Genomic DNA, 27476 nt, shown 5'->3' with positions numbered 1-27476 from the left:
AGGAACACTGCTAGAGAAGGATTAAGCAACTATGTCAAGCAGCCAGGAAATAGCAGGACTTCAGAAGCAGATTCAGAGTACACTCTTCCTGGGACAGGACTCTAATACATCACTTTTCAAGTCATCTTTGCTCCCTCAAGTGTACATCTGCCCAAGACAATTTTTGATGCAACTGGAAGTTTTTGTAATGCAGTTCATAAGTGAAATAGAAAACATCCACAATCACATTTCTACGGACCATCAATCGGATCCAGTCTAGCAGGAGGAAAACTTGGTCTAAACTCAAATCCTTTCTTTCAGCTACAAGTGATGCTAAGAACAGCAGAGAAAGGAAGCCATGCTTGGTACCTGGGAGAGTACAGAGCTGTGCCCTGTGGGTGTGGGTGACAGCTGGGGACAACGATAAAGACAGAAACCTGACTGTGGGCTTTCCTTCTTCTCACCATTTGTGGTAAAGATCTGAGCAGACCTTGTGAAAAGAACTAATAGGCATGTTTTGTTACAGTGTATTAAGCTTAGTGACCAAAATTCAGGACTGCAACATTGGCATAAAGTATTACTTCATGTATTTCTACCAGCAGCGAGAAGCAATAACGTAGCCTCAAGTCATTAAGACTGTGTGAAATCGGAAAAGATAGAGTCTTGGGATTTAAGTGCTGTCATCTGCTAAATACAAGCTGGAATAATCTGAAACCAGAAATTCGTATCTTGCATTCCATTCAAGATAAAATTCCACTCACTTTTTCACAGACCTTTGTTTTTCAAGGCTGAATTCTTTGAAAATCACTTTACCAGATTCCTGCCCTGCTTTCAGGAAAATGTATCAAATCCCTGTTCCTAGAGCACTCAGCTAGAAGAACTTGCTGCTAGGAGATCACAGGGAAGTAGGAATTTTTTTAATCCAGTAGTTTAAGACTGGTTATCTGTCTTCAATCTTTATTCTAATCTTTTCCTGATTAGAACTGCACTAAGAAAGCTCCTCCACAATAATTATCCCAGTTTACTACATTGGCAATAGTCTCCTTTGTTCATAGTCCATGTTTTGCTGGTAGTCTAGCTTAGCATATCTGCTTAAAGTAACATGAGCTCATCCTGACACCATGCCTACATCCATCATGTGAGCTCCCACTGGAGCAGCTCTTCTGATGAAGATCATTCACCATCACTTTTAGGACACATATAGCTATGCTGACACATGTTTGTAAAGTACAAAAATATCATTTGCAAGTCCTGGCACAAATAACATTAAAGTGAAAGAAAATACTTAATATCTGCTTTTTTTTCCCCCCTCCATCTGGGCCTGCAACTTTATGACCTGCTTTTGTGAAGTGTTTAGCATGCTCTCAGATCTGTCACACTTATGACAGGTAGCACGGGCACTCTTACAGGTGAGACAAAGAGGAGATGGGACTGACACAACTGAATAGTAACAGGAGGGCTTTCAGCAGAACATACATATTGCTGTCCTCTCTAATTAGACCAGGTAATAGAAAGATAAATTCTTTCTACGTACTGCACAAGATCTAAATTTCCAGCCTCTACTTTTCTGAGTTCTCAGCTCTTCACAGGGAGAGATATTGTGGGAGTTACAATATTGTGATTTTCTGCCTCTGGGTTGTGTCATTACAGGTGGAAGGAGTACTCCCTGCACCCACCACACAGATACTGTTCAGTTACATCTCCTTGTGGTTTTTATCCTGTGTATTTTTCATAATGAACAATGCAATAAACACGGAGTGTTTGCAGTGTTAAATCACGTTCCCAAAGGGAGTAGTTTGTATAACAAGATAAAATTATCACATTATAATAACTAAATATGCATCAGTCTAAAGCATGCTTCAATTAATCATCAAAAGTTTGCACCGCCTCTTTAGATCTTAATTAAGCAGAATGTTTGGAATTTTTTTCCTTTCAAACCCATGTGAAGGAGCTGCAGAAAATTGTTCCTCTTAAACCCAATGAGCAGCAGTTTACACTAATCGATCTTATATGGAGCCATAATTTAAACAGGTGGGGGGAAGTGAAGGAATGCAACGAGTACAATGGATTAAATCCATCATGAACAGCTCTGTCTCTTTATCTAAGCAAACCAGCATCATCTCTGGTGTTTAATGCAATGTTCCTAAAATCCCTACAATTCTGGAGTTAAATCCTGATCAGTTTTCTAAGTTTTAGGTTGCAACACTCTACTAATACTGTTTTGAACTGAGATGTATTTTTAATTTTAACTCCAGCTTCAAGAAGTTGGGTGAAACTAAGTGCAGCTACAGTTCTAATCCTGCATATTATGATGATTCAACGGCAAGTACTTCCAAACCTTATTTTCCATATTTCCTTGCAAGAAATTCAGTAGGAGATAGTCAACTCTTCTGGTAAGAAGATAACATCTCTCCCAAAGGTGCCCAACCCTGGTACTGCCATGCAGAAGGAAGACCAGGAGGATGGAGTGTTTGGGATTGAGATCTCAAGTATGGCACCCAGACTGAGTGAATCTTTGTGAAACCTGTACCTTGACTGTGGTTGTATCCATGATCTAATAAAAAAAATATTTTGGAATCCCATCCCTCCTCCATGTCTTCCAGCCAACCAACTCATCTCTGGCATGAGTTTCTTTCCATCACACTATCAGAAGCCGTGTTTCTGCACTACTACTCTCCTCTCTTTTTCTCTTTGTTGCATCCTATCCCCTCACCGAGGCAGCTTGGATCCTAGGTTTTTTGGATAGGGAGCTATAATAGCCCTTTTACTTAGAGCTGGGAACTGCACTCAATCCACTGGTGTATATATAACTTTAAATATTTTAACTGCTTTCACTATTACTTTCTAGTGAAAAGCTGCAAAACTTCCTTTTAAAAGACTTAAGATCTTAACTTAACTTGAGCATCTGCAGCAATAACACTAAGGGCTCACTGTTTCCACTGGGACCTGCCAGGATTTCAGAATTAGATAATTCCGAGTTACTCTCCTGCTGCTCCTGAAATCCCAGATCGCCATTGAAGAAAACCAAGTAGCATGTGTTCAGATTTTTCATCCCCAAGTAGTTCCTGAGGCTGTTGATCACAAGCAAGGCAGAAAGAAGCACCATTACAGTCAATTTTCTTACACCCGAAATGCTTTACCAAACTAATCTCAAACTAAAACAGGTGAAGAAACAAAACTCCTGAGACATTGCTGCAGACCCCCTTGTGATATCACCTTCAGCACTGATCCCCCAAACAGATGGGGCACGTGACAAACTTAAGGTACAAAAAGCACCTTAAAAAAGTCCCTACCAGAGGAAGATTAAAATCCAGGCCTGACAATAGAAAGCTTGCTGCAGCCATCGCTATGGAAATATCAGAGCCTCTACAATGCATTTCCTTTTAAGGACCAGTCTCTTCAAGCTCACTACTCTGCCAATAAAGCAAAATGTCCCAGCCCCTTTTGAAAAAGTCATTTTGGGGAACCACTGCCTGCCTACGTTTTCTATGCATGAGCTGAGGCATGTTCTTATGCATAGTTCAGAAGGGACTGAATGCACAACACAAAAGCTGGCATTTAGGAAGGTTTTAAACATGCAAACACAAAAAGCACCTATTTCAGCTAACAAAGAGGGAACTCCCTGAATGCTTGAATACATGTTATTAAGGTGCATACATGGACTTTATTATTTTCTTTTTAGCACAAAGGAAACACTTGGCCCTCCACAGAGAGCAAAAGACATCAACAGCAGGCTAGATAGGGCAGGCATCCTGGCAACCACCGGCATTTAAAAACCCAGGCAGTAATAACCCTACAATCATTGGAAATTTGATGATGTTTCAAACTGAAAACAAGAGAAATAATTTGAAGAGTAGTGACTATAGGATTTTTTGCAGTGTTCTTTACCAGAGGGCAAAACCTACAGTCAGAGAAATTGTAATGCTGTTCAGCAACCTTCAGATATCTTCTGAAGAGGGATCCAGAGCACAGTAAAATGAAAGTCTCCTCCATATACAGACCTAACTAGATCTGATAATGTGGTCTTTACTTAAGGAAAACTGCTACTCAGTTCTGCCTGGAATCAAACTTGCTAGTGTAGTCATAGATCCAATTCGTCAGTGAATTTTGACAGATGATCTCGGAATTCATCTTTAGCGGCCTGCTAAATACCATTTAAAACACCATTTATGCTTTCAGATTCCTCCAATGCAATTTAAATATTTAGAGAGGTTACAGCAGGCTGTTCCAGAATGTTTGTGGGGCAGGAACTCTGCTTATTCCCATATGTTGCACAAAATTACTCATCTGCACTTGTATTTACAAAATCTCCTATAAATTTTAATTCTGAAGCAATGCTAAACCATAACACAGAAAATTACTGATTTCTTTCTATAAAATAACTAAACACTTACTTTAGTATTTGAATCTGATATTTCTTTGCCAGCCTAGGTCACAGGTAGATTTTACAAGTCAGCACAGGAAATGCTTCTCCTTTAAGACATTTTGCCTCATCAGATACCATTCCTCCAGCCTAGTCCTCCTTCACCTTCTGATAACTTCTGGTACAACTCCAGCCATAATTCAGAACCTAAAATTATTTGGGGACACTTATCTGTGGGTTGTAGGATATACATCCCCTTTCTTTCTCCAAACGTACTCAGTATCTTGTGAAAACATTGGGAGGGAGCATTATTTCTCCCTTGTACTTTTTTCCTCTGTGGAAAGCTCAGTCAACAGCATGACATCGTGCTTTCTGCCTCCCCTTCTCCTGTGTCCCTTGGCAGTGACCTCCCCTCGCAGCACAGCATCGCAGGAAGCTTGTTCAGGATGCTCGGAGCAGCCGGCACACTCCGCGCATCACTTGTACACAGAAGGAGGCAGGAAAGGGAAGGATTTTGTCGACCATCATGCTCAAAGGACAGACCAACCAGCAGCTGTACCCCCCTACCAAGGCACTGCCATGGGGACCACAAGATAAAACAAATCAAAGAGCGCTCAAAGAAATGGGAAAACTGAGACACCATAGCCTCCAGCAGGTGCCAGGGGAAGGAGGCAGCTTGTTCTCACCCGCATTGAAAGAATTTTTTGCATTCTTCTTTGACTACTCTTGATTTCAGCCTTCCTTCATCCCTGCTAACAAGAGTTGTCTGGGCTTGCCTGAGCAAAAGGGCAGAGTCACCCTAAGTGCCCTCTCCAATTTACTGTATCATTAAAGGCTGCAGAATAACAGAAGGTTTGCACACTACATACTAAGGCCACATACCCCACACAGCTGTGGTGAGATTTTTAGTTCTGGATCATTCCAGCCTATTGCATTTCTGTTCCTCGCTATTTCTATGAGACTTTTAAAATGGGAAAAAACCCAACCAGATAAACAAGCAAATTAAAAAAAACACCAGCCTTCTTTACATTGCTGTGCAGGAAATAAGAACCTTCTAACAGCAAGCAGAACTAATCTTAGGATCACTTTGTAGCAATAGGTTGTACTCAAGACTAACCCTGAAGATCACTCAGAATCTGCAGCCAGGTCTAAATGTAGTTGCCAACCAGCTGGGCAAGATGGACTCTTACTAGCCACAAGGAAACTCCTACAGCAACTCTCTGGAGGCTGCATTGACTACTCATATGCTTCTAGATGCAGGTTGGATGGCTGATGCTGACTTATCAAGTGATGTTTGATTTGGGCACTGTTTCAGTGTGGTCTATCTGCCTGGTGCTGCAGATCAGGGGAGTGCTCTTGCAGACAGCCTCCACATCTAAATAATTTGCATTGTCCTGGTGGAGGCTTCCCATGACTGGATTTAGCATCCTCCACTGACACATCATAACCTGAGTCTGTAGATACTCAGTGCACCACATAGGGCCCATGAATTTAACTCAGCCTTCTTTGGGTTTAATTATGAGGTACAGCAAGGAGAGAGTGCCTTTATTGGAGCTGTTCCTATTTGGTTGGTAGCACCCTAATGCTGTCCAGAATCATACAAGCAAACTGGGACCTAACATTTCATTTGATTAAAACAGAAATCTGAACAGCTTGAAGATAAAATTTTAGTCAGACTGCTCAAAATTATTTGGTTTTCAAATTAAAAAAAAAAACCCAAACAAAGAAAAAAAAAAGCCAAAAAAAACGAACCCACTTTACTGCAAAATAGGCATGAGGGGAAAAAAGGTAATTTTGTCAACTCTTCAAGGTTTTAGCCTGGTCATACAAAATATGAATGCAAGCAGGACACTTGGTCCAACACTTTCCAGCACACTCAAGGAAAACCTAGTCTACTGAAAACTTCAATGACAGCTTCCTAGGCAGTTTAGGATCAGCACTCCTTCCTCCTCTTTTTCAAACTGATAGCTGTTTCTGATAAAGAATCGTATTTGCCTTCCTAGAAATCCTGTTTCCCTTGGCTTCCTGACTGTGTCTTTTCTCTCTCTGCAATTGCTATGTCAGTGCACATTGCAGAGTATCCTTCTTGTTTCTCTTGAGGTTTGTGAGCATCCCCCATGCTCTGCTCTCCTTCCTCTTACCTGTGTTGAATCTTATCAGCAAAATTATTCAACTAATAATTCAATGGATCTGCTTATCCTCTTCAGACCATTACACTCCTGTCCAAATGAATACCTCAGCCTGTCTCTCTGACACCTCTTTACTCATGCTGACCCTTCTGTTCAAGATCAATACAGCAAGAATTAAAGTCTTAATAATTTCTCCCTGAGTGCTCACTCCATATTATTCGCTCAATAAGGATGGACTGCACCATTTTTCCCGTCCTTCAGGTTGATGATTTAGGTATCATTTTCACCTGTGGGCACTCCCTTTTGAGCTACAGTGAAGTCTTGTAGATTTTTCTCCTGTATGATATCTAAAAGCTTTTCTCACCATTCACAAACCCTGGACACATCCTAATTCTTAGCCTCCCAGTCACTACAGTGCATCACTACCTGGTGTTCCCTCTGGCCTGTAATGTAGCTTTGCCCTCTGTGTGTCCACACAAAACATGCTGCAAAAATCCCTTTTTCTGCCTGGCATTTTAACCTTGAAACTTGCTCTCAGCCTCTTTCTGCCTTTCTCTCCTGTCCCTTTACTTCATTTATCCACTCAAACGTGGATAAATGCTTTTGTGGCAGGTCAGTCATAGCCTGACTGTCCCCCATGCTGAAAATGTCAACTTTCACCTTATTAATTAATGATGTGAGTCTAATCATTTGCCTGCTCAAGTCAAAGAAGCACCTTTGTGCTGTTGCCAAAGTCATCCCCCCCATGCTTGTGAGGGACTCCAAGAAAACATCCCCAGAGTTACTCTTGTCTGGCCTTGTATCACTCTGAAGTTTTCTGCTTTGATGTAGTGCCCACAAAACGGTGTCAAAGTGCAGTGCCAAGACCACTGCCTTGCACACTGGCTCTCCTGGAGCCTTTGTACTCCCTTTCCTACCAGTTGTTTCTTGCCAGGCTCTTCAGGGTGATCATGGCTAGGGCACCTACACCCTAAGATAAAACAAAACCATTACTACCCATGCTTGTTGCAAATCCCACAAAGGTGGTGATTCTCCTCCCCCTCCAATCCTCCCAAGCTTTGGTCTCTAAAACAAAGATGAGATAAACACATTCATCTGCTCAGAAATCATGGTAATCTAGTGCTCATTACCCATCATGGGATAAAGCCAGAGGAGGCAGAGATTATGCATTCATATCTCCTGTGCAGGTACAACAACATTATTCATTGTTAATGAATTAATTAAAAACCGAAAGGTGAGAAAGACTTATGAAAAGCTCTCTCTACACATTAGAGGTACATTTGAACACAGGATCATATGTTGTAGGTGGACAGGCAAAGAACAGAAGGCAGTTGACTTGGCCAAGATTCCCTTGTGTCCACTTAACTACTGTTGCAGTAATTTGTTTTTCTACTTCATAGTTCAATCTCCTCCTGCTTATTTGGTGCCATAAAAATCCAGCAACTCTGGCAATTTGCACAATGCATGCTATAGCCTTGTGTTCACATACCACAAATTCAGCATTCTGGATTCATTCGTGACTCAGATTGGAGGGGAAAATAGCTTGGGATGGCACAAGCCCTTGATTAAAGCTTTAGGGCCAAATCAACAACAGCTGAGGATCCAGCCCATATGGCCTGAGATCTTTAGCTGTGTATAGGCTGCAGGAATGTGCCCAAATAGCTTTGGTAATTAGCAAATATCATATAAAATAGATTGAAGGTCTTTGGCAAGGAGCACGTATTGAGTAACATTAGAAAATTATTCCTAGCATATTATATACTTCTTTAGAGATAAAACTCAGTGGCATAACAATAATTTAGGAGGGGCAACTGTAGTCTATTACATGGCCAACAACAGGCAAACACTTTCTGGGATCAATCAGTATTTTACAGCTACCTTTAGACAATGTTACAAAGGGCACAGGTAACATGGGACCTGATCCTACAAGAAGTTCTGCTTCTGCAGGAGCACCTTGTCACCTGCTGACATCTCTTTGGCCCTGTGTGTAGAGAGATGATGTTCTTGGGTAGGAGTTGTAGGAGTCACCCTTGGTCACTCAAGAACAACCACAACAACAGGGACATCCACGGAAGCAGGACTCAGCCTGCTCCTATCTGGATTCACCAATTTTCACACCATGTGGAGCAGTAAACAATAACACAACAATTAATCACCCTGGTGTAGCCGTAAGAGCTCCTTCCACAGATTACAGTAAGCAGCAGGCAGAGGGGAATAAATCATTTTTCATGCAAACTCTGAGGAATGGCATGTTAGAAAACCACTCCTGATAAAAATCTAATGAAAATGTAAAACGTCTCAGCGCAGTCTCCTGGGTAGAGTCAAAATCATATTAAACCCTTGAGAGACAGTGGTCAGGGATTTCAATGGGAATCAAGAGACAGTTTTCCCAGTATGAGCTTGTTAACCTGATATAAAGACATGATACTGATTTGATGGCTTTGTCTCTCACTGTTTCCTTCATGCAGCCTATTTTTAATTTAATAATCTTGCATTAATTTAGTTAAAGGCTTTATTCACCAGAACAATTTTTTTTTCCTAAAAGCAAATGCTGTTGAAATGCTGAGAGCATAATCCAGCATGAGGAGTGTCACAAGCAATGCAAGTTTGATGTCATTACTTTTGCAGGAGTTTTTCAAGAACACTAAAGTGATTAAAGCCACTCTCCCATTCATTTTTAAAGTACCCTGTGACTGGATTTTAATCATTTTGAAATCAGCCCTCTTGCTAAGACACGGGGATCCAGTGATCTCAGGACATTGTCAATAACAGTAACCATTTTTACATGTTCATTAGGATTTACCTGCTGGTGGCTTTATGAAAGGTGGTGGAATTAATGGGACAATAATAGGTACATTCCCATGATCCTTCGACCCTGCTGGTGAGTCTGATAGTCCATTTCCTGTGGCAAGCCCTGGGTAGCTCGGGTTTATATTGTACGGTGAAATAACACTGTCCTCAGGTAATTTTGGTTTTGGCAAAGAATTTTCTGTAAAACACAAAGAACACATTGTACAGTATGACACATAAATTTCTTAAATAGCCCTAAATACTTTCACCAAATCTCTTCATTAAATTACTTACCCTAATACAAGAATAGTGCACAAAAATCCAAGGTATTTTCCCTTTTAAAGAAATTGATACTTTCCAGTAATCTTCAGAAGTGCTCCATTCTTTTTTCAAAATCAAACTCACACTTTCTTTTTGCAGTAGGTAAAAGGTGGGATTATTTTGTCATGTATAGCCTTAGTATGCCTGATTTAGTCAATGGCATCCTATTCTTGTACCTCATTTCTACTGTTTGCATGGTGATCACACTCGGTGTGCTGTGATTTCACCAGTACAAGGAGCATGAACTGAAGAATAAAAGAATTCCTATTGTCTATAAATAATATGAGGAATAATAATAAAAGGAATTTAAAGAAAGGAACAAAATATTGAAATCACAGCAAAGCATGCATAAAATGATGACAGCTATTATTCTAATTATTTAATCCCAAATCACCTCTGGATTCTTATTTCTAAGAATTTCTCTAATATCTCCCAGCCATGGGCCTCCCTCTTCTCCCATCTCTCAGAACAAGTAATATGCTTTTTCCCCTCCCAAAAACTGCATACACCAAAAATTTCTACCCGTCACAGGCATTCAACATCTGTGGTACATAAAACATGATTTGTATCATGTGCCTGTTAAAAAAGTATTTCACAAATTTGATCAAGCACAGACTGGAGCCAGTAATCATTCAGTAAAAGATATATTTATTAAAGCAGAAATAAATTAATTGTATTACTACACAGGCACAAGTTTCTTCAAAGGTAGCTTAACGACATTACGTTTTCAGTGAAAAATAAATATTGATCAGTGATGTTGTAGTACTAACACGCTGCAAACATTCTATTTTAACACAATTAGGTTGTTTCACCTTACCTCTAATTTCTTCCCCTTTTTTCTAGCCATCTGTCCCTCAGCACTGGTCTCTCTGGTGTCAGTACTCATTGCAACAGTCACTGAATACAGTGCTGCTGCTGCTGGCTATCAGAAAGAAAACCCAAACACTGCTGTCCACAAACACAGTGAAAAGTAGCACTCCAACTGGATAAAAGCTGCTGGAATCTCCTCTCTTTACCTCACCTTTGAGGAACTCCTGTTGGATAAGTCAAGATGCAGAAATTTTCTACTCCTTACCCTGATGACAAGCCCCTACCCATTCTCTGAGACTGAGGAGTCAGAAGGCAAGAACTGAATGACCGAACAAACCATCGGGCTCTCATCCTTTACATTTTGAGCCACAAAGATTCAGCCACGTCTCAAACAAATTTCATCCACGGAAAATTTCTAACACAGTGCAGAAGACAGTATAGTACAAACATGGACAAGAAGATTTTGTGAACATTCACACTTGTTCCTACACGTGTGAATATTCCAGTTTAAAATCTTTCAATATTTTAAAATAGTGTAGGCCAACCAGCCTTAGTATGGGAAGCCAAGGGATTCCTTAAGGCCATCCTGCTAAGAAAGTAGTTTATTGATACCACAGACACATGGCTTTCAACTGACACATGAAAGGCATTATTTGTGAAGGTATATATCAATATATAACAACATATCAATACACCAACAGCAAATTTATTGACTTTCCTCATAGCCTATCGGCTTCCCTGTACCACAAGGTACTCTCAGGTCTTTTTATGTAAAGCAACCAAGACAGAAGCAGCAGAACATGCTTCGCAATCAACACCCATCAGAGTTTGAGCTATTAATCCTTCTTTACATGAGCACAGAAACATGAAGTCTCGTTACCTTTGAGAACAGAAATGTGCTGGCGGCTTTCCCCATCTGCCGAGTAGTTCCTGAATTCAATATCTTCTCCATCTTTCAGTTCTACCTTATCATAACCATACCAGCCAAGAAGCTCATTCATAGTGTTTTCAGCAAAGTTCTGAAAGAGAAAAATTACCTACTTATTTATGTAATCAATAACCATTTGGAAGGAAGGGAGGACTGCATAAATCGAACCATATCTGTGCTACACGAGGAAGTGTCAGGTTTGGCCCACCTCCTCAAAGACTAATGCTCATTTCATAACTCAAGTGCATAAAGTGAAATGCATTTAAATCTCCAACTGGCACATGTAATTATGACAGAGACTCATATGTCTGTAATTTAAAGAAAATGAAAAGGAGAGTTATTTATGACTTTTGCTCTGACATTCAATGTCAGAAATATTTTAACATACATTCCTCACACAAACTTGTCTGTGTTGCCATAAAATATTTAAGACTGCAGCAAGAGAATAACAGAAAACCAAGATTTTTTTTCCAGCCAGCAGTTAATCAATCTTACTGCGTTACAGTCTTTTCAGCTGGAGCAGGTCACTGACACAATTATAGTTCCTTGAGGTGCCCATGAACCAAATCAAATAAAATCACAGCAGACTTTTTTTTCAGTTATAAGCCCTTGCATAGTCAAAGCACTTAAAAACTCTTCACTGTGAAAGCATTCTACCATCATTTTTAATACAAATGTTTCTTATATTTGTTTAAGAAAACCTTCCTCAATTTTGCCATATTTATTTTCAAACCAGTTTCCAAGCGGCGGAGTGGTTACATTTTATGTTTGTATGGAAACGTAAAGTATGGAACATGACTGTCATAACCCTCAATTTCTATTAAAAATATGTCCTCTAGGTCATGAGGCAAAAGTATTTCTGTAGAAAATGCTCATTACTGGGCCAGGAGATTTAGTGGAGTAAGTTAAGAAATCTGCAGCCAAGCAACAAAGCTTTCTGAAACCAAATAGTGCCACAGAGCCCCACAGCTTATGGATTTAGGAAACTACCAAAGGAAACCAGCTAACAAATTATTGCAATGGCAAAGATCAGTTTAAAGTAGTATGACAACTATAAGTTGAAACAAAAAAGCCACACACAGAGCCTTTCTATTTGGTTTTCACAATTTTTTGCAATTTTTTTATTAACACTCTTCTAGAACAAATTCCAAACTTCATATTCCTCCAAGATCTTGACATCTAAATTAATGCCTCTGATAAGCACTGCCTCCCAGGACTCTGGCAAAGGAATAAGGAGAATACAACACCAATTCAAAACAAATGGTGAATGTCAAATTTGCAGGTTGCCAGATTTTGTCTAGTAACTGCTCTAGCTTAATTTTTGAGTGGGAGAAAGTCTAATGATAGAACACAGCAATTCTCCAGTCATTTAAACAAATAAATAAAATTAATCAGATGATAATTGCTTTTGAATTCAAAGCTACAGCAGGCGCTGTGTCCCAGAACCTCGGAGCGCTGCACTGCTCCTGGCTCATTCATCACACCAGATTACATAGGTGTTCCTGTCACTCAAGGAGCACTGTAAAGCAGCTATAAGCAATAAACACAAGCAATTTGTACTCTTCCAAGAGTATCATCTGTGCAATTACGCTACAAACACATTTCAGGAAAAGAAAACCCAAACCAAAACCCCAGAGCAGACTCCTAAAGCACACATTTCCTTTTGTTTTTTACCCTATGCGTTTTCACCCTACCATCTGATGGAAGTCACAATTCTGTGGCTGTCCTGTGCAGCCCAAGATTGCTGGAAAATATTCCATTATCCCACCTCTGCTTCTAGATTCAGCATTATAAGTATGATATGTGAATTATGCCACTGCTACAGTTTTCAATGGGTACAATGCAGTGCAAATGTGGCTAACAACTACCTAAACCATTTGAATGATGCAGTATTGTGTTTTAAATACTAGCAAAATTTAAAATTTTCCTAAAAGTTGTTTTTCATTGTTTTTTTTTTGTTTGTTTTGGGGTTTTTTTGTTGTTGTTGTTGTTGTTTTAGCATTTTAGAAAACTTTTCTCTTAGCATTGAAGAGGCCCAATGCACTAACCCTGTTTGAAACCCATGGGAAACCAACAACAAAATGACCTGGACCTGGGAAGTCAAATCTCACCACTACAGCTCACCCAAAATGACCTGAAAGGGCCCATGGAGGCCCAAAGGCAAGATCTGCCAGCTTCTCTTGCTTTGCTAAATTTCAACTATGGAAACACAGCCCTAGAGACTAATCTAGCAAGGTAGAGACCAATAGACAAAGTCTTACCAATTTAAACCCCATGCAACCAAATTAATTGAATAGCTCTAAATTTGCCTCCTGTGGATGCTTTGTGCTTTATTTGCACTGCTGATCAACTCAGACAATGAATAATTTCTAATTACTTGTCAAGGAATACATAAGCAAGGTTGTACATATGTTTGTTTTTTCCTGAAAATTCATACATGCACCTGTCCCTTTGAAATGTAGTCAAAATGACGGTTGGGTTTGTAATGGCACAAAATTTAAGTACCTTTCACATCTCATTTAAACTATCCATGATAAGTGATGCACCAAAATGAACACTCATAGTGACAAAAACTACATTGGATTTCAAAATCATTCATCAGAGAGATGTGACTCTTTTATAAATAGTAAATCAAGGGGATCTTTTCTATTAACTTCAGTGAAAGTACAATGAGGTTGCATGCCAGCAATAACAAAAGTTAGCACCTTTTTACACCGGTTTCCCAAAAAGAATTCCCAAAAAGAGTGGCTTGGACTTAAAAAACAGAAGCAAACAATTAAGCCATTCTCCTTCATAATTCATCTTGCTACTACAATGATGCAAGTCACCCTTAATACCATTCTCTCAATGACTAACAGCCAGAGCTCCATTACACCACACTCACAGCAAATGGAAAGCATGACCCCATCCCCAGCAAGCTGAGTGTCAAACCTGAGAAGTGTTTTTTTCCACACTGACTCTATTGCATAGATGGGTATCCAAAGAACAACATCACCTTCCCTCAGTCTCCTGACTACAACACCCACTTGCAGAGATGTCTAAGACCCTGACAGTTATGCTGAGATCATGCTGAAGCCACTGTCCTGAAGCTGACCACTATTAATTAATTATTTCCATGCATTTCCCCTTCTTTTGTCATTTCAATGATAGACACAAAACACATGGATTCAAGACATGGTAACAAGATGGGATTTGTAAAGACCAGTGTGGTGGCAATAATCAATACACAAATGATTAGGTATTTTTCTCTGTGTGAATGCAGGGAAGGGGGGGGAAGAAGAAAAAGACAAAAATAAGAGAGACAAAGACCAGTTCTTGGTGAAGCTAAGGAAAGGAAGAAAGCATATTAATACACAACCTGTACATGCAGAGCAGAACATCGCTGAAAGATACACAGGTGTCAAAGGCTTAGTGAAAGGAAGGGTGACAATTGTAACACTGAGGCTTGAGAAAAGCAGGAATGTGGACTCAATATTGAAGCAGGAAAGCAGAAACAGCAGTGATCAAGCAGGCTAGACAGGAGCCAGAGGAATTGCAAGATCATAGACCTGTCAAAGACCAGGGAGGAGATGTGAAGGCAGGTGTGGATGACCAATGGAAGATGTGCAAGGAGCTGCAATTCAAAGCTTTGGCAGGAACAGGACAGCAAATGCATTAAGGTAGCCCATGCTTACTTTCAGACTCATTACCCAAAAGGATGTGGAGTGTCTGCAGGATGAGGCTGCCACCCCACTCCCACAGCTGTGCCAAACGGCTGGGATGAGGTGACAGACTAGTGTAGAGAGAAAACCTTACTCATAATCAGTAAAATCTCAGGTCAGCAATCACACTGCTAAGCTGGGACTCTTACATCCACTCAGCCCAAAAGGAGCCCCTCTGCAGGGACCCACAGATATCACTGCAAATGTACAGCATGGAGCCTAGCTTCAGCAGGTATGGAGACAATGCTCAGTCCCCTGGTGCCACCCACAGTGTGGGTCAGCATCAGAGCTGAGAAGAAAACCACAGAAATCCTGTCCCACGTCCTTCTGTGCTCATTCTGCCACACCATGCACCAAGCACACAAGCTTTTGAGACCACAGTGGAAACACCAGTCCCCTCTGCAGCTGCCAGTGCACCCAGGCAGTTGGTTAACATCCCACAGGAGCCAAACCTCCTGCTCTTCCCCAGCTGACAGAGCACCATTACAGCTGCTGACTGCCCGAGCGCTCACTACGGCTGCAGCACAGCCAGCTCATGCCTGCCAGAGAAACCAGCCCGAAAACGCTCCGGTGGCCCCAGTCACACACCACAGCAAAGCCCTTCCTTCCCAAGAGATGGCAATCCAGCTTTTGCCCACCACTAAGTCCCAAAGCACTTATCACCACTGTGGGGCAATGTGTAATTTGCGTGTTTTAACGGTATGATTTCTCTACTCTTGTACTACACAGAAATACCTTCCCTCCTGGAAGAGCCAGGATAACTGACTGTTATGCTCATTGGTATTTCTACTTGAATTTGCTTCCTATTCCCCTGAAAGATGAAGAAGAGTGTGTTGACTCGCTAGACTGCAGTTTCCCACCTTTCTGAGTCTGACTTATATGCTAGGCAGTAAAAATATAATCACATTTATTCCCACTTTCGGATTCATTTCATCGTAACAATTCACCTACAGTTTGATTTTTTACATTACAATGCATCATTTCCCCAAGTCTTTGCTAATTAATACATTCTCAATCTATGCCATGCATGTCTTTCCATCTTTTCCTTCTCTATGAACCCTATTCACAGGGGGCAAGGCCTGGCTTCACCGAATGAGGCCTGGCAAACATGGAGGCAGGAAACACAGAGGAGCATGAGTCTGTCAGACTCATTTTCTTCTAGGTTTTACTGCTGTTGAATGTTTATTTCAGATCTGGGAGGAAGCATAGTGGCTCCACTCCATTTCCTTGCCTGCATAACCCACTCAGTGCAGAGCCCCACAAATTCACTTTTCACTTTCACTGCATCAAGGAAATAAAAATGTTTCTAGGGGCACTATACAAACTTGGATCTTTTTCCCCAGCACTCACATTCTTTGCTTGTTTATGTTGTCACCATACTGAATTCTGTGATTAGACCTTTACACTATCAGAAAGCACAATTCCATTATGCTTTACTTTTCTTTGTCCTCCCATGTATGTGTGGTTCTGTATAACCCACTTTGTTTGGGAAGCACTATTTCTGCAGTGCCCTGCCAGGCGAGGCTCCCTGTGCAGACAGGCAACCCCTCTGCAGCCATCCCACAAAACTTCCACACATATTCCACAGAAAAACCTTGGTCTCCTGAAATAATGCAATTGATAAAGTCTGTCTGCTTTTCCACTTTCCCAAAGATATATTTTGCTTTTCAGGAGAGAAGGGAGGAGTTTCCTTGGAACCTTCCGAGAGCTCTGAGCAAACTGGCTCGCTCCAGGCGCAGGGCTGCTACGCCTGCTTCACCGCTTTCCTCCTTCTGACAGTAGTACTTTCAAATGCCAAATAGGGACTATTTAAACACTAAACTGAAAGATATTCCAATGAGTTTACTATTAAATGATAACAGATGGGGCTGCCCTAAGCTCTAGGCACCAGGAACAAAGCCCAATTTTAGATACAAATTAGTTTTTGAGAATATTTATGGACAGCAAACTCCTTGGGCACACGGAGCAGCCCTGTGAAATTACAAGGGAAATTAATTGCTTACCTTTCAACTGCTAGAGACACATGGATACATTGCCTCATCTGTGCAGGAGAACTTCCAGTGCAATTCAGTACTGAACGTAACCTCACCTCACAGCATCGCAGAGCACCTATCTATTCCTCCTGAGCACCACTGCTTCCTGACAGCAGGATGGCAAATGGAAATAAGGTGAGGGGAGATGGATGGGGGATCCACCACTGTGCCTAGACAAGTGCCTTCATCAATTCAACTTTTACAGATACTTTGGTCTTAAAACAGTAGTGGGTTCCCTGATGACAATAGGTTTGGATCTATGAGGTGTTCTGTTATTCACCAGCAAGTGAAAATGGCACCAAATTGAATTTCAGAATAAGCATCTGCTTTTCTTCCAGAGCATGAGGTGAATGCTACCTCTGGAAGAAAAACTGGAAAGTCTCATCTGAAGGAGGAAGGAGGACAAAAGAAAAAATAACTAGAAAATATAAAAGAGTGGCTGTAAGGGTCACAGTGTAACAAAACAGTTTCTCATGAATATATTTTTCATTGAAACATAATATCAGAAAACTGTGCAGAGTCATGTACTTTTTGCACACAACATTGTATCAAATTAAAATTTGTTATAACCATCGTGTACATTAGGTTAGCGATAACAAAAACGTAACTCAATATCTGGCATAAGGAAAGAGCGAGCAACCTGAATATCCATCCAGTCATGCTAAAACCAAGCTGTGACACTACTGTTGGAAAACACTAAAGCAAGCAGTTAGGTGTTGTGATCCTTCTCGAGTAAATATCTGACTGTATCAAACAGTAAATCTCAAAGGAAGTCTCTGTGATGAGGTAATATTATTGCTCATTCATAGTGCCTTGAATTTACTGTACTTAAAATAGACACTTGTACCAATGGCCTTTTTATTATCCAAAGGGGGAAAAAAAGAAATCACATATACACCAGTCCTTTTTCTTTCTGCTAGCAAAGGGAGGCAATCTGATCCAACGTGGGCTGAAACCTGAGTAGGTCACTGTACACCATGATAAAATTCCCTAACCCCTGAGCCAAATTTCCCTGAGGGGGCCCTCCTACTTCTCCTTTACTTTCCAAGCTGACTTTTCCATTCCCTCTCTCGTCTTTTCCTCCCCTTCATCTCTTTCATTTCCCCTACCTTAAAGCCTTGATATCTGATCTGCTGCTGATACTCAGGTTACAGTTTTTACAGCTTAGGCTGTCTATTGCTGTATACATTCCTTTCTTTCTGCTCTGCTGTGATTACTTACCAGAGCTTATTTTACACTGGTCCAGATGAAAGCAGTTCAGATGAAGGGAAACAGCCAGCCTGTTTGAACATTACAGATACAAACCTACACAAGGGCACATTGTGCTCCCTCTGTCATTTCACTGCAAACATTTTGCACACTGTAACCAATTTGTTACATTATTATGTTCTCCGGGTTTATTAAGAACTAGACGTCAGTTCATCAGTAAAGAAAAAGGGTAAACGATCATCACAGGATTTTAACTTTCTCAACCAGTCAAAAATTCAAACTACTTCTTTTTCCTCCCCCCCTCTTTTTCCCTTCTTAGATGATAGCAGCCAACAGCCCTACTAAAAATGCATAGTAGATATAGCACAGTTTATGCTGAAAGGTGGGCTATGGAAGGTTCTGCCATCAGCTGTCTCACTCTCAACAAGAAATTACATGGGTTCAAAATGTCCTTTCTACACACCTTTAGTTTTTAAGTCAGCTGAAATATTGAGGTTCCTTAACCTTAAGCAGTTAGCCATGATTAAAAAAGAGAAACTCTCTACATGAAGGTTAATGCCAGTGCTTAATACCAAAGTATTAGTTTAAAATTGTGTAATTTTTCTCCTTCACACAATGTTGTTTTTGTTTCTTCCTCACCCTTTCAGACAAACATCTGTTATACTGTAGAAGAACAACTATCTCCCAAACCGCTGAGTGTGCCTGCAGCCAAAGTAAACAAAACAAACCCAGAGGATCCAGCACAGTCAGCCTTTATATCCAGCCAGGATAACATTTCACATGTTTTGATTAAAATTAGCTAATTTGTAATTCTAGAACCTATGAAACTTAAAAGCTGCAATCCATATAGATCGCATTAGGCGATGCTCTGAGGGGCCAATGCCCTGTACTACAGACCTCTGCAGTCCTCAAAACTATGTGGGATTACAATGAGCAGTGACTCTCCGGTGGCTGCACAGAGCCCTCTCCTAAAATAGGATGTGTCACATATCTCACAAAGAAAGATCCCGCTCCTCTGGACTTGAAGCTACTACAGTTTGTTTCCAAAGAGATGCACCAACACATTATTTTGTTTGTGCCCCTAATACTACTCTCGTCCACATTTACACTTGAAGGGCACACAGAGCCATGTACACGCTCATTACACAGGCAGCAAGAACAAGAACGCCTGCCTTGGGCAGGAAAGGGCACCTAACCGAAATTAGTGGTGTGCAAAAGAGGGGAGAGGGGAGGGGACGGCGCATTCCCGTTTAATTTTATATGGGGAGATCAATGTTCCGGAAAGCAAAGATATTTTCACTAGGCATCATGCATATTTATACACTCGCCTATAGAGTATACATACTATGTGAACGAGTGACATTTTCCAGGCAGTCTTCCACTTATAATCAGCCTTTTAATAAATGACATATTCAAATTTAATCTCAGCGGCTTTATCTCGTAGCCAGACTATACTGTTTTAGTCACTTTATCTGCGCATTTAACAACAAGTTCAGCTAAAGTCTAGCAATACATTGTCACCAACTTTGGGGAATTAGAGACATCAAACAGGCAGGGAACAGACATGGAAAACAGGCGCAAAAAATAGGACCGGTCCAGCTTGGAACAGCGACCTAATGACAAAAGAAGTTCCAAAATAGCGGGTTTGTGCCACCGTAGCCATCCCAACATCTGGAGCGGCCGCCAGAGCACAGCTGGAGTGGCACCGGTTCCTATCAAGCAGGACAGCCCTCCGCGCGGTAAATACACTTCCATCAAAAGCAGCCCTCGGACAAGCCACCTTCCAGCGACACCTCTGCGCTGCCGCGAGCCGCGGAGCCAAGCGGTGCGGCAGCGGAGGAGGCGAAAGGGGCAAGGGGAGAAAAGGGGTCTCCGCGCCCAGGTGCCAGACTGATGCGCGGCTCAGACCGCAACGTTTCACTTTGACAATTTAATTACACAGTTGCAGCTGGCGACTGAAAAAAGGACAGAAATACAGTGTTTAAAAGAGATCCCTTTCTTTCCTAACTTTAAGGGCTTCGCAGCTACCTGAGGGGGTGGCTATAGAAAGAAAGAGGGGAAAAAAAAAAGGCTCATCATTGGCACCCGAAGAGCTTAAAAGCCCAACGAGAGAGTTATTTTTAAAAAATAAATAAAGCTGGTCAATGAACAGGATTTGCAGCCTGTGAATTCGTCTCTGTTTGCAGCCCAGGAGGCGGAGTTGAGACACATTCAGTGCATCCTACAAAAAAAAAAAAAATGACAAGAGATCCTTTCTTATTTCATCTCCATGCTCGGAGGCGGGGGGTGCGGGGGGGGGACCCCGCTCCCGTCCCCATCACAGGCACCTACCTTCATCTCCTCGTTGATCTCCCGCTTCACCGGGTGAGCCGGCTTCCTGCTCCTTTTATTTTCGGGAGGTCTCCCTTCTTTCTCCATTTCTGCCATTTTTTGCGCCTACTTGGTGGTGGTGGTGGTGGAGATGAAATGGCTGCTGGTGCTCTGGGGGGGCCGGGAGGGGCGCGGGGGGGCGGCGGCGGCGGCTCTCAGTGGTGGCAGGCGGCGCCGCGGAGGGCCCGGGGGGAGCGCGGCGGCGGCGGCGGCGGCGGGCGGGCGGGGGGCGCGGGCGGGCAGGGGCGCGGGTGCCCCGGCGAGTCAGCCATCTTCTGCCTCGCCGCCGGCCCGCATGGGAGCGGCGGGGCGGGCGGGCGGGAGGCAGCGCGGAGCGAGCCGGCCCCGCGCCTGCTGTGGCGCTGCTGGCGGGCTGCCGCGGAGGGGGCGGCGGAGGGAAGGGGGAGGCCGGCCCCGGACCGCCGGCGGGCGGGGCTTGCCGGCACCGAATCGGCCGCCGCTGCCCGCCATGGGAGCCGGGGAGGGGGGAGGCGCCGAGCATCGGGCGGAGCGGAGCGCGGCGGAGAGGAGGGGGCGGTGCGCACCCGCCCCCGCCCACAGCCCGGGATGGGGAGGGGGGCCCGGTGCCCCCCACCAACACCCGAGGGGTCCGCCCGGTCTGTGCCCCTTACGCAGCCGACCCGACCCGACCCGACCCGACCCGTCCCGTCCGCTCGCGTCCCGTCCCGTCCGCTCGCGTCCCGTCCCGTCCGCTCGCATCCCATCCCATCCCGTCCCGTCCCGTCCCATCCCATCCCGTCCCGTCCCGTCCCGTCCCGTCCCGTCCCGTCCCGTCCCGTCCCCGCCGCTTTCAGCCGAGGCTCTTCCCCTGATCACTCCTGGTTTTCCCTTTATCTGCGGCGGGGAGGTGCGGATGAATGGCTTGGTGGGACGCGCTTCAGCGAGGAGGTGCCGGATTACAGCACACACTGTGGGCGATACATTGATTATTCCTAGGCTCTGCTTTCCCGCTTTCCCTGGCAGTCCCTGATTACCCGATACAACACATTACGGCACGGGGGTGTCCATTGTTCCGATAGTCAAAATTGTAATCGTACGGGGTTTCTCATTACGACTGCGGCGCACCTTAAAATGATACAGTTTTTTATAAAAACACCCAAACCCACAGTCGAAAGATGAACTGCGTTCCGTGTGGGCATGAGTAGGCTCCCCATAAAAATCTCTGTTTAGCCTGTCAAAGACAAGTTCGGTTTGTGTGCAACAATGTTTAATTTACATTCTCTGTTTCCGAAGCTTTAAATCACTGGCACTTTTTAGCATGAAAAGTTGAGCACAACTTTGTTCGTTTCGTCACTAAAATGAGCCTTGCCTGCCTGCCTGCCTGTCAGAGCGATTTCCAGAGACACGGGGCACATTTTCCCCCGTGACTTCGAGAATAAAAAGAAACGGGGGATTTTGCACAGTCTCGGCTGTTAGAGCATCGAGCATCAAAAGATGAGAGAGCAACCAGACTGAACCTGTAAAATCCTAGAGCACATCCGCAGTGGTAAGGTCACGGCCGCTGCGAGGAGAAGGTGCTGCCACTCCCCTCGCTGCCTGGAAGAATCAGGCAGATGTTGGAAAAAACCCAGCCCTGATCGTTTGTTTTTCGCAGAGCTGCAGGACCTCGCAGAGACCCTCGAGAAGGCTCTGCTGACAGCAAAGAGTTGCAGGAGTTCAGCCGCAGCAGCACTCGTGCTGTGGGCTCAGTCTGTTCCACACACCCCAGGAACACAAGGTCTGGGCTCAAACCCACCAAGCAGCAAGCATGAAAAGAAAACAAGGTTTATTTTTTTTCTTGCTCGTAGTATTTTAAAATACAGTGATTTCTCAAACTTGTGGAAACTAACTTTTGACTACAGGTAACAAAGGACAGTGCTTAGTAGGGAGGTTTCCCTCCTCCTGTGCCCCACCACCACCACCAACCTCACCTCTATATTTTGCTTACCGTGTTCTATTACAAACAAATGGGTACAGTTAAGCTCTCATTAAGTACAGGAGATATTCCTAGAATCTCAGTGTATTCTTTCGCACAATAAGAATAAGGCAGACAGCACAAGGGAAAGTTGCTTTTAAACACAAACCCACATGGCTCTTTGAAACCTTTGGCTGGAAAAAGCCAGCCAGCCTCAGATGACTGCTTCCAACAGCCACCACCTTGCTGATACAGTGTCATTCTAATGAAAAGGACAAAACTAGTTCTTGTATTAGACATATGGCTAGTTTCTCTGCAGAGTGGATGGAAGAGTTTTATGGAAAAACCTTAGAATTTCTTGCTAAACATAGTATTGCCTCAAATGGTTCTTGTTCAGTGAAACATCAGAGGACTGCTTCTCAACGCTTACTATGTGTATTGTAATAAAGCCCTGACACTGTTTCATTAAGCACTGCATAAATTTAACAGGTTTGAGCTGACAATCTGACAAAAAGATTAATCTCAAACTCCCAGCATAAACAGAACTTCCTTTAATGCTGGAAGATACTTTACAGAAGGTATTTGCAAGCCTAGGTGATGTGACTACAGCAGGTTACAGCGAGTAGACCAGAATGAATTTTCTTCAGGATCAAGTCTGTCATTCCAGTTTTCCTGACTAGCATCTGAAGGTTTGGCTGCAAACTGAAGCACTTCCCACCCCTTTTGCTACCAGTTCTGAATGCTGATTCTCACTTCTTGATCACCAAAAGTAACGACATTCAGCTGGGGTTTTTTCACAGTATTTTTCTGCATACTTTTGAATGGAGATGTGAACTTATTTCTCCTGACAGTAGGCTCAATTTCTCAGCTACTTCTGATAAGCTCTTTAAAAAGAACCTCCAGTCCCCCAGTACCTTGTCAACCTCCAGATGAAAGCCACAGTCTTAAAGCATATCCTGTTTATCTCAGTATTTAATATAGGACTGGGATGGATACAAAAGTTCTACCTCTCTGTGTCCTAATAATAATATCTCCATCTGTCAGCAGGTTATTTCTGCAACTGTCATGATTCCTACTTTTCTAGAGCTGTTATTACCTTTATGTATTGCATATTATTACACTGCATATTCTTGGGAAGTTGTTCTTCTAGTGGCAGCATATGGAGGACCATCAACTGTCAACACAGAAGTTCATGCATTTAGAGTGCTCAGACGCTATCTGACACACATTGGAGGTACCGAAATAAGTTTTGGAAACCATCTAGTTATTCCACTTGTTACTAAGTGTGAGGGAATGACTAACAAAAAGGAACACTTTCAGGTTTTAGTGGTAACTCGTGAATTCATAAGGGGAGGCAGAATATCAGAATCTATGGAAGCCACACATTTGTCAGCCATACAATGGCATTGATCTGAACATCTCCAAAAAGTTATGAGAAAATAAATCTGCTATTTACATTACAGGCACCCTAACATTAAACACATTTACTGAACTGTGGCAGCACCACATATTTTTTGTATAAAAACCTGTATTTTTGGTAAAGAATCCTGTTTCTGTAGTTCTCAATATGGATTCCACAAACATCTTAAACAGGTGAATAAAGGTGACATCTTGGATCAATAGAACTGCTCAGATTTATTTTAGGAGACAGAGATACTGGGGTATGTGGCTGCAGTCTGCAGCCAAAGATGAAACCCTGATCATGTGGGAATCAGTGAAGATTTTACTCCTGAGTTAAATGAGACCAAATCTCTTGTGAAATTTAGAAGGTGTTTTAAAATCAGCCTATTAGAGAGTGTGCTCTAACTACAGAGCAGTAGAGAAAGTCTCTGGCTGTCATGATGGTTCAAGGGTCTGAAGCTGGTTGGCTTTTTGGTCACTTTTAAAACTGGGAAGAAACTGTGGGATTCTGCCTACTGGTGGTCTCTAAGTCATGGCAAGAACCTGAGCTTTTCTTTCCATTGCTCAAACCCATGCTCTACACCCAGTGTTTTACCAAGCTCCTTATTTTTGTTCTATCACAGATTTGTTTCCAGCTCTGAATTTGCACTTGGGTGTTTTGCAAGCACAGTAATTTGGACTTCTGAAAAATAAGTATCATTCATAAAATTACATGTGGAAATGAATTGCCTAAAATAAATCACCCCAAGTTTAATTTATATTCTATTGCTCATAGTCCTATTTATTAATGTTTAAATGTTTTAAAAGGGGACCTATCCACATACCAGAGCTGCTTTTAAGGTGACACAAAAGAAACACTTTGTTCCAGGTTCTTTATTTTGGCCTTTATTAATGCATAAGTCTCTTTAATATTATTAATGAGCTATTTCTTCCCTGTTTTTTCCTGCTGTGGAGGACGAGATAAACAAGCAGGCCTGATTTTTCCAGCTGCTAAATATGTAAGCAGCACGACGGCTTCAAAGAGAAAGGTTTTTAGAAGGCAACAGCAACAAGCGAGCGGTGCACTGGGGGCACTCTGGAAACAACGTGCCGGGTTTCAGAGGCAAAATGTGACCCGCGGGACCATCCCCGGAGCCGCGGTGCTGCCCGGCGGGAGGCGGGGGCGGAGGGGCCGCGGCCCCGGCGGCCCCGGCCCGAGGAGCAGCATCCCCGCCCGGCGGCTGCGGCGAGAGCTCCCCCTCCTGTCCCGCTCCTTCCCAGCGCGGTGGGAAACGCATCATGGAGCCTCGGACACCGAAACGTGTTGAAGCACCAGTCTGCGTGCGATTATGCACGTATAAACCCACACGTCCACCCACACACGCAGGGGGAAAGCTGAAGGTAAAAAGGGAGCCTGTTGTCTAATTTTTTTTCCCCCAAGTAACAGACCCAGATGTTGCAGGCCAAAGTAAAGGTGAGGCTCGTAACTGGGTTCTCTTAATATTGCTGATAATTTACCTTATTATTTCCTGCTTGCCAAGGTGTTGTCAGCTCTCCATCAGGTTGCTTGGTAATGCCAGTCACCGTGGAAAACATATGTCTATGCAGCCTTTCACCTGTATCCGAGGGGAAGCCATAATAAACAGCAATTTAAATTCAGGTATTTGGTTTGCTGAAGTGTTTAATTAAACAAAGAAATTCATTATGTGAGTTCACAGAAAAGTTCCATTACGTTGGTTTATTTTTTTTTTTTTGTTTGACTTGAAGTGGAAATGTTCTTCTGACTTTTTGTTTGGCATGCTAAGATGATAGATTATTTATGCCATCAGAAGCAAATAAATGCAGTGAATAATTAAAATATTGGCTCCCAATATATTTTTTTAATAAGTAGACAGTCATTTTCATACACATGGAAAACATATATATGCGCTTCTCTTTTGCTTCAGTTCCACCCAAACCCCACTTCCACTTCAGTGATGTTTTTTCACCCATACCTTGGAGAAGGGGTACATTCCACTCGTTCCTGAGCTTGGACGAGCGCCCACAGCATTACTCGCACACAGTAGTGTCTGTAGATTCCTTTCTGCTGTGGATACTAATCTCAATCCAGAGCTTCCTCAGACGATTAGAGGCAGTTCTGCAAAATGTCAACAGCTAGCTTTTGCAAAGCAGACTCAGTATGGCAGTTGAAATGGGAGTAGTGGTGGCTTTCCAAATACAAAGGTCTGGAAATGTTTGCAGACATTTTAATCTTGATGAATTTTTCTTTTTATTTTTTTTCTGGTGCTGCTTTAGGGTGTCAGTGTCAAATCTGTATGAATTAATGGCAAGACAGTGCCTTAACACTGTTAATGCTTTTTGAAACTTCCAGAAAAAAGGGAGAAACTTTATTTAAGTTATTAAATTATTAATAACAATGTTCTTTTGGCCTGAATCCTCACATAATTGGATAAACAGAAAGAAAAATTAACTTATTTCTATGATTCTTTGTTGAATATTTCTAAGCATTCTGTTAAAATGCCTTTTTGTTTCTTGTTTATTTTCTCATGTTCCTTATAACAAAAGTAAGTAAGAACAAGTCTTTAGCACAAGAGAACACCCATGCTATTAAAAATGAATCAATATTAAACCTTTTTATAAGGTAGCACTGCATTAAAAAACAAATTAGTAAAAATATGTCCCGGACGCCTGTATTGACTGTGGGGAAAAATCTTTATCATCTGTCTACTGCTACACTCTGCCTATCCACTCTGGTTGGTTATCCAGTGACTCTTCTGTGATGCTTTCATATTGAATGCAATGCCAAAAATCAGGTAGAAAAAAATAAAGGACCTATGGATGAGCAAAAAACTGACACACATTATACCAGACTTGAACTTGGCTGTGACAAACTGTGGGTTTGCAGCTTCATTACAGCTAAGGTCTGTACCTCAGAATGAAATTAATCTTTTAAAAAGAGATTTTATGAATTTTTGAAGTTTCATTTGGTCCAAACTGGTGCTCTACTTGGTCTGTCACACAGCTTGGTAAGAGCATATACTAAGCCCTACTTTCTTGAGGGTTTTTTCTTTCATTGTGGCTGACACCTAAAATGCTGATCTCCAAAGGCTGCTTTGGAGAAGGTCTGAGGTACGGAGGAACCCTCCTCACTCCATGTGGGCTGTGCCCCTGTTTTTTTACACACATCAAAAGCAAGGAACTGTCAAAGTCAGAAGCAAAACCCGTGAGGGGTGGAGACTTGTGCTCCCTGCAACAGTCCTAAGGTGTAAACCTCCCTCTAAGGTGAACTGAGAATGTTTGTAGACAAGGCATATTAATTTCTTCACCTACCATTTCTTGACAATGACTGTTTCCTCCCCTTCCGATTATTTTACTTCTCCGTATAGAAGAAGGCAGGAGACAGTCTTCTTGGTTTTACTTTAAAAAATAGGCAAGTCTTCCAGATGCTACAATGCTACAATGGCAGGAGAAAGAGGGGGAAAGATTGTGTGGGATTGGGATATAGCAGAAAGCTCTCCCTTCTTTTTAACTTCACTCTTTTTTTTTAA

At 42.4% G+C, this 27476-nt stretch overlaps 1 protein-coding gene across 2 annotated transcripts in view; it reads right to left on the bottom strand.

Moving 5' to 3' along the window:
• The window catches only part of SOBP (sine oculis binding protein homolog), a 113497-nt gene extending 92756 nt beyond the window's left edge, over positions 1–20741 (bottom strand). For both annotated transcript variants that reach the window (XM_084203365.1, XM_084203366.1), the window contains exons 1-3: positions 20595–20741; positions 11273–11411; positions 9275–9460 (exon numbers count right to left, since the gene is read on the bottom strand). In XM_084203365.1, coding sequence (XP_084059491.1) covers positions 9275–9460; positions 11273–11411; positions 20595–20690 — 421 coding nt within the window. In that variant the 5' untranslated portion in view covers positions 20691–20741. The remainder of the gene's footprint in view (positions 1–9274; positions 9461–11272; positions 11412–20594) is intronic.
• Positions 20742–27476: the final 6735 nt, after the last annotated feature.

This window comes from Fringilla coelebs (genome assembly GCF_963513975.1).
Source record: "Fringilla coelebs genome assembly, chromosome: 3".
Classification (NCBI taxonomy): Eukaryota; Metazoa; Chordata; class Aves; order Passeriformes; family Fringillidae; genus Fringilla; species Fringilla coelebs.
This window is presented reverse-complemented; position numbering and strand designations above follow the sequence as displayed.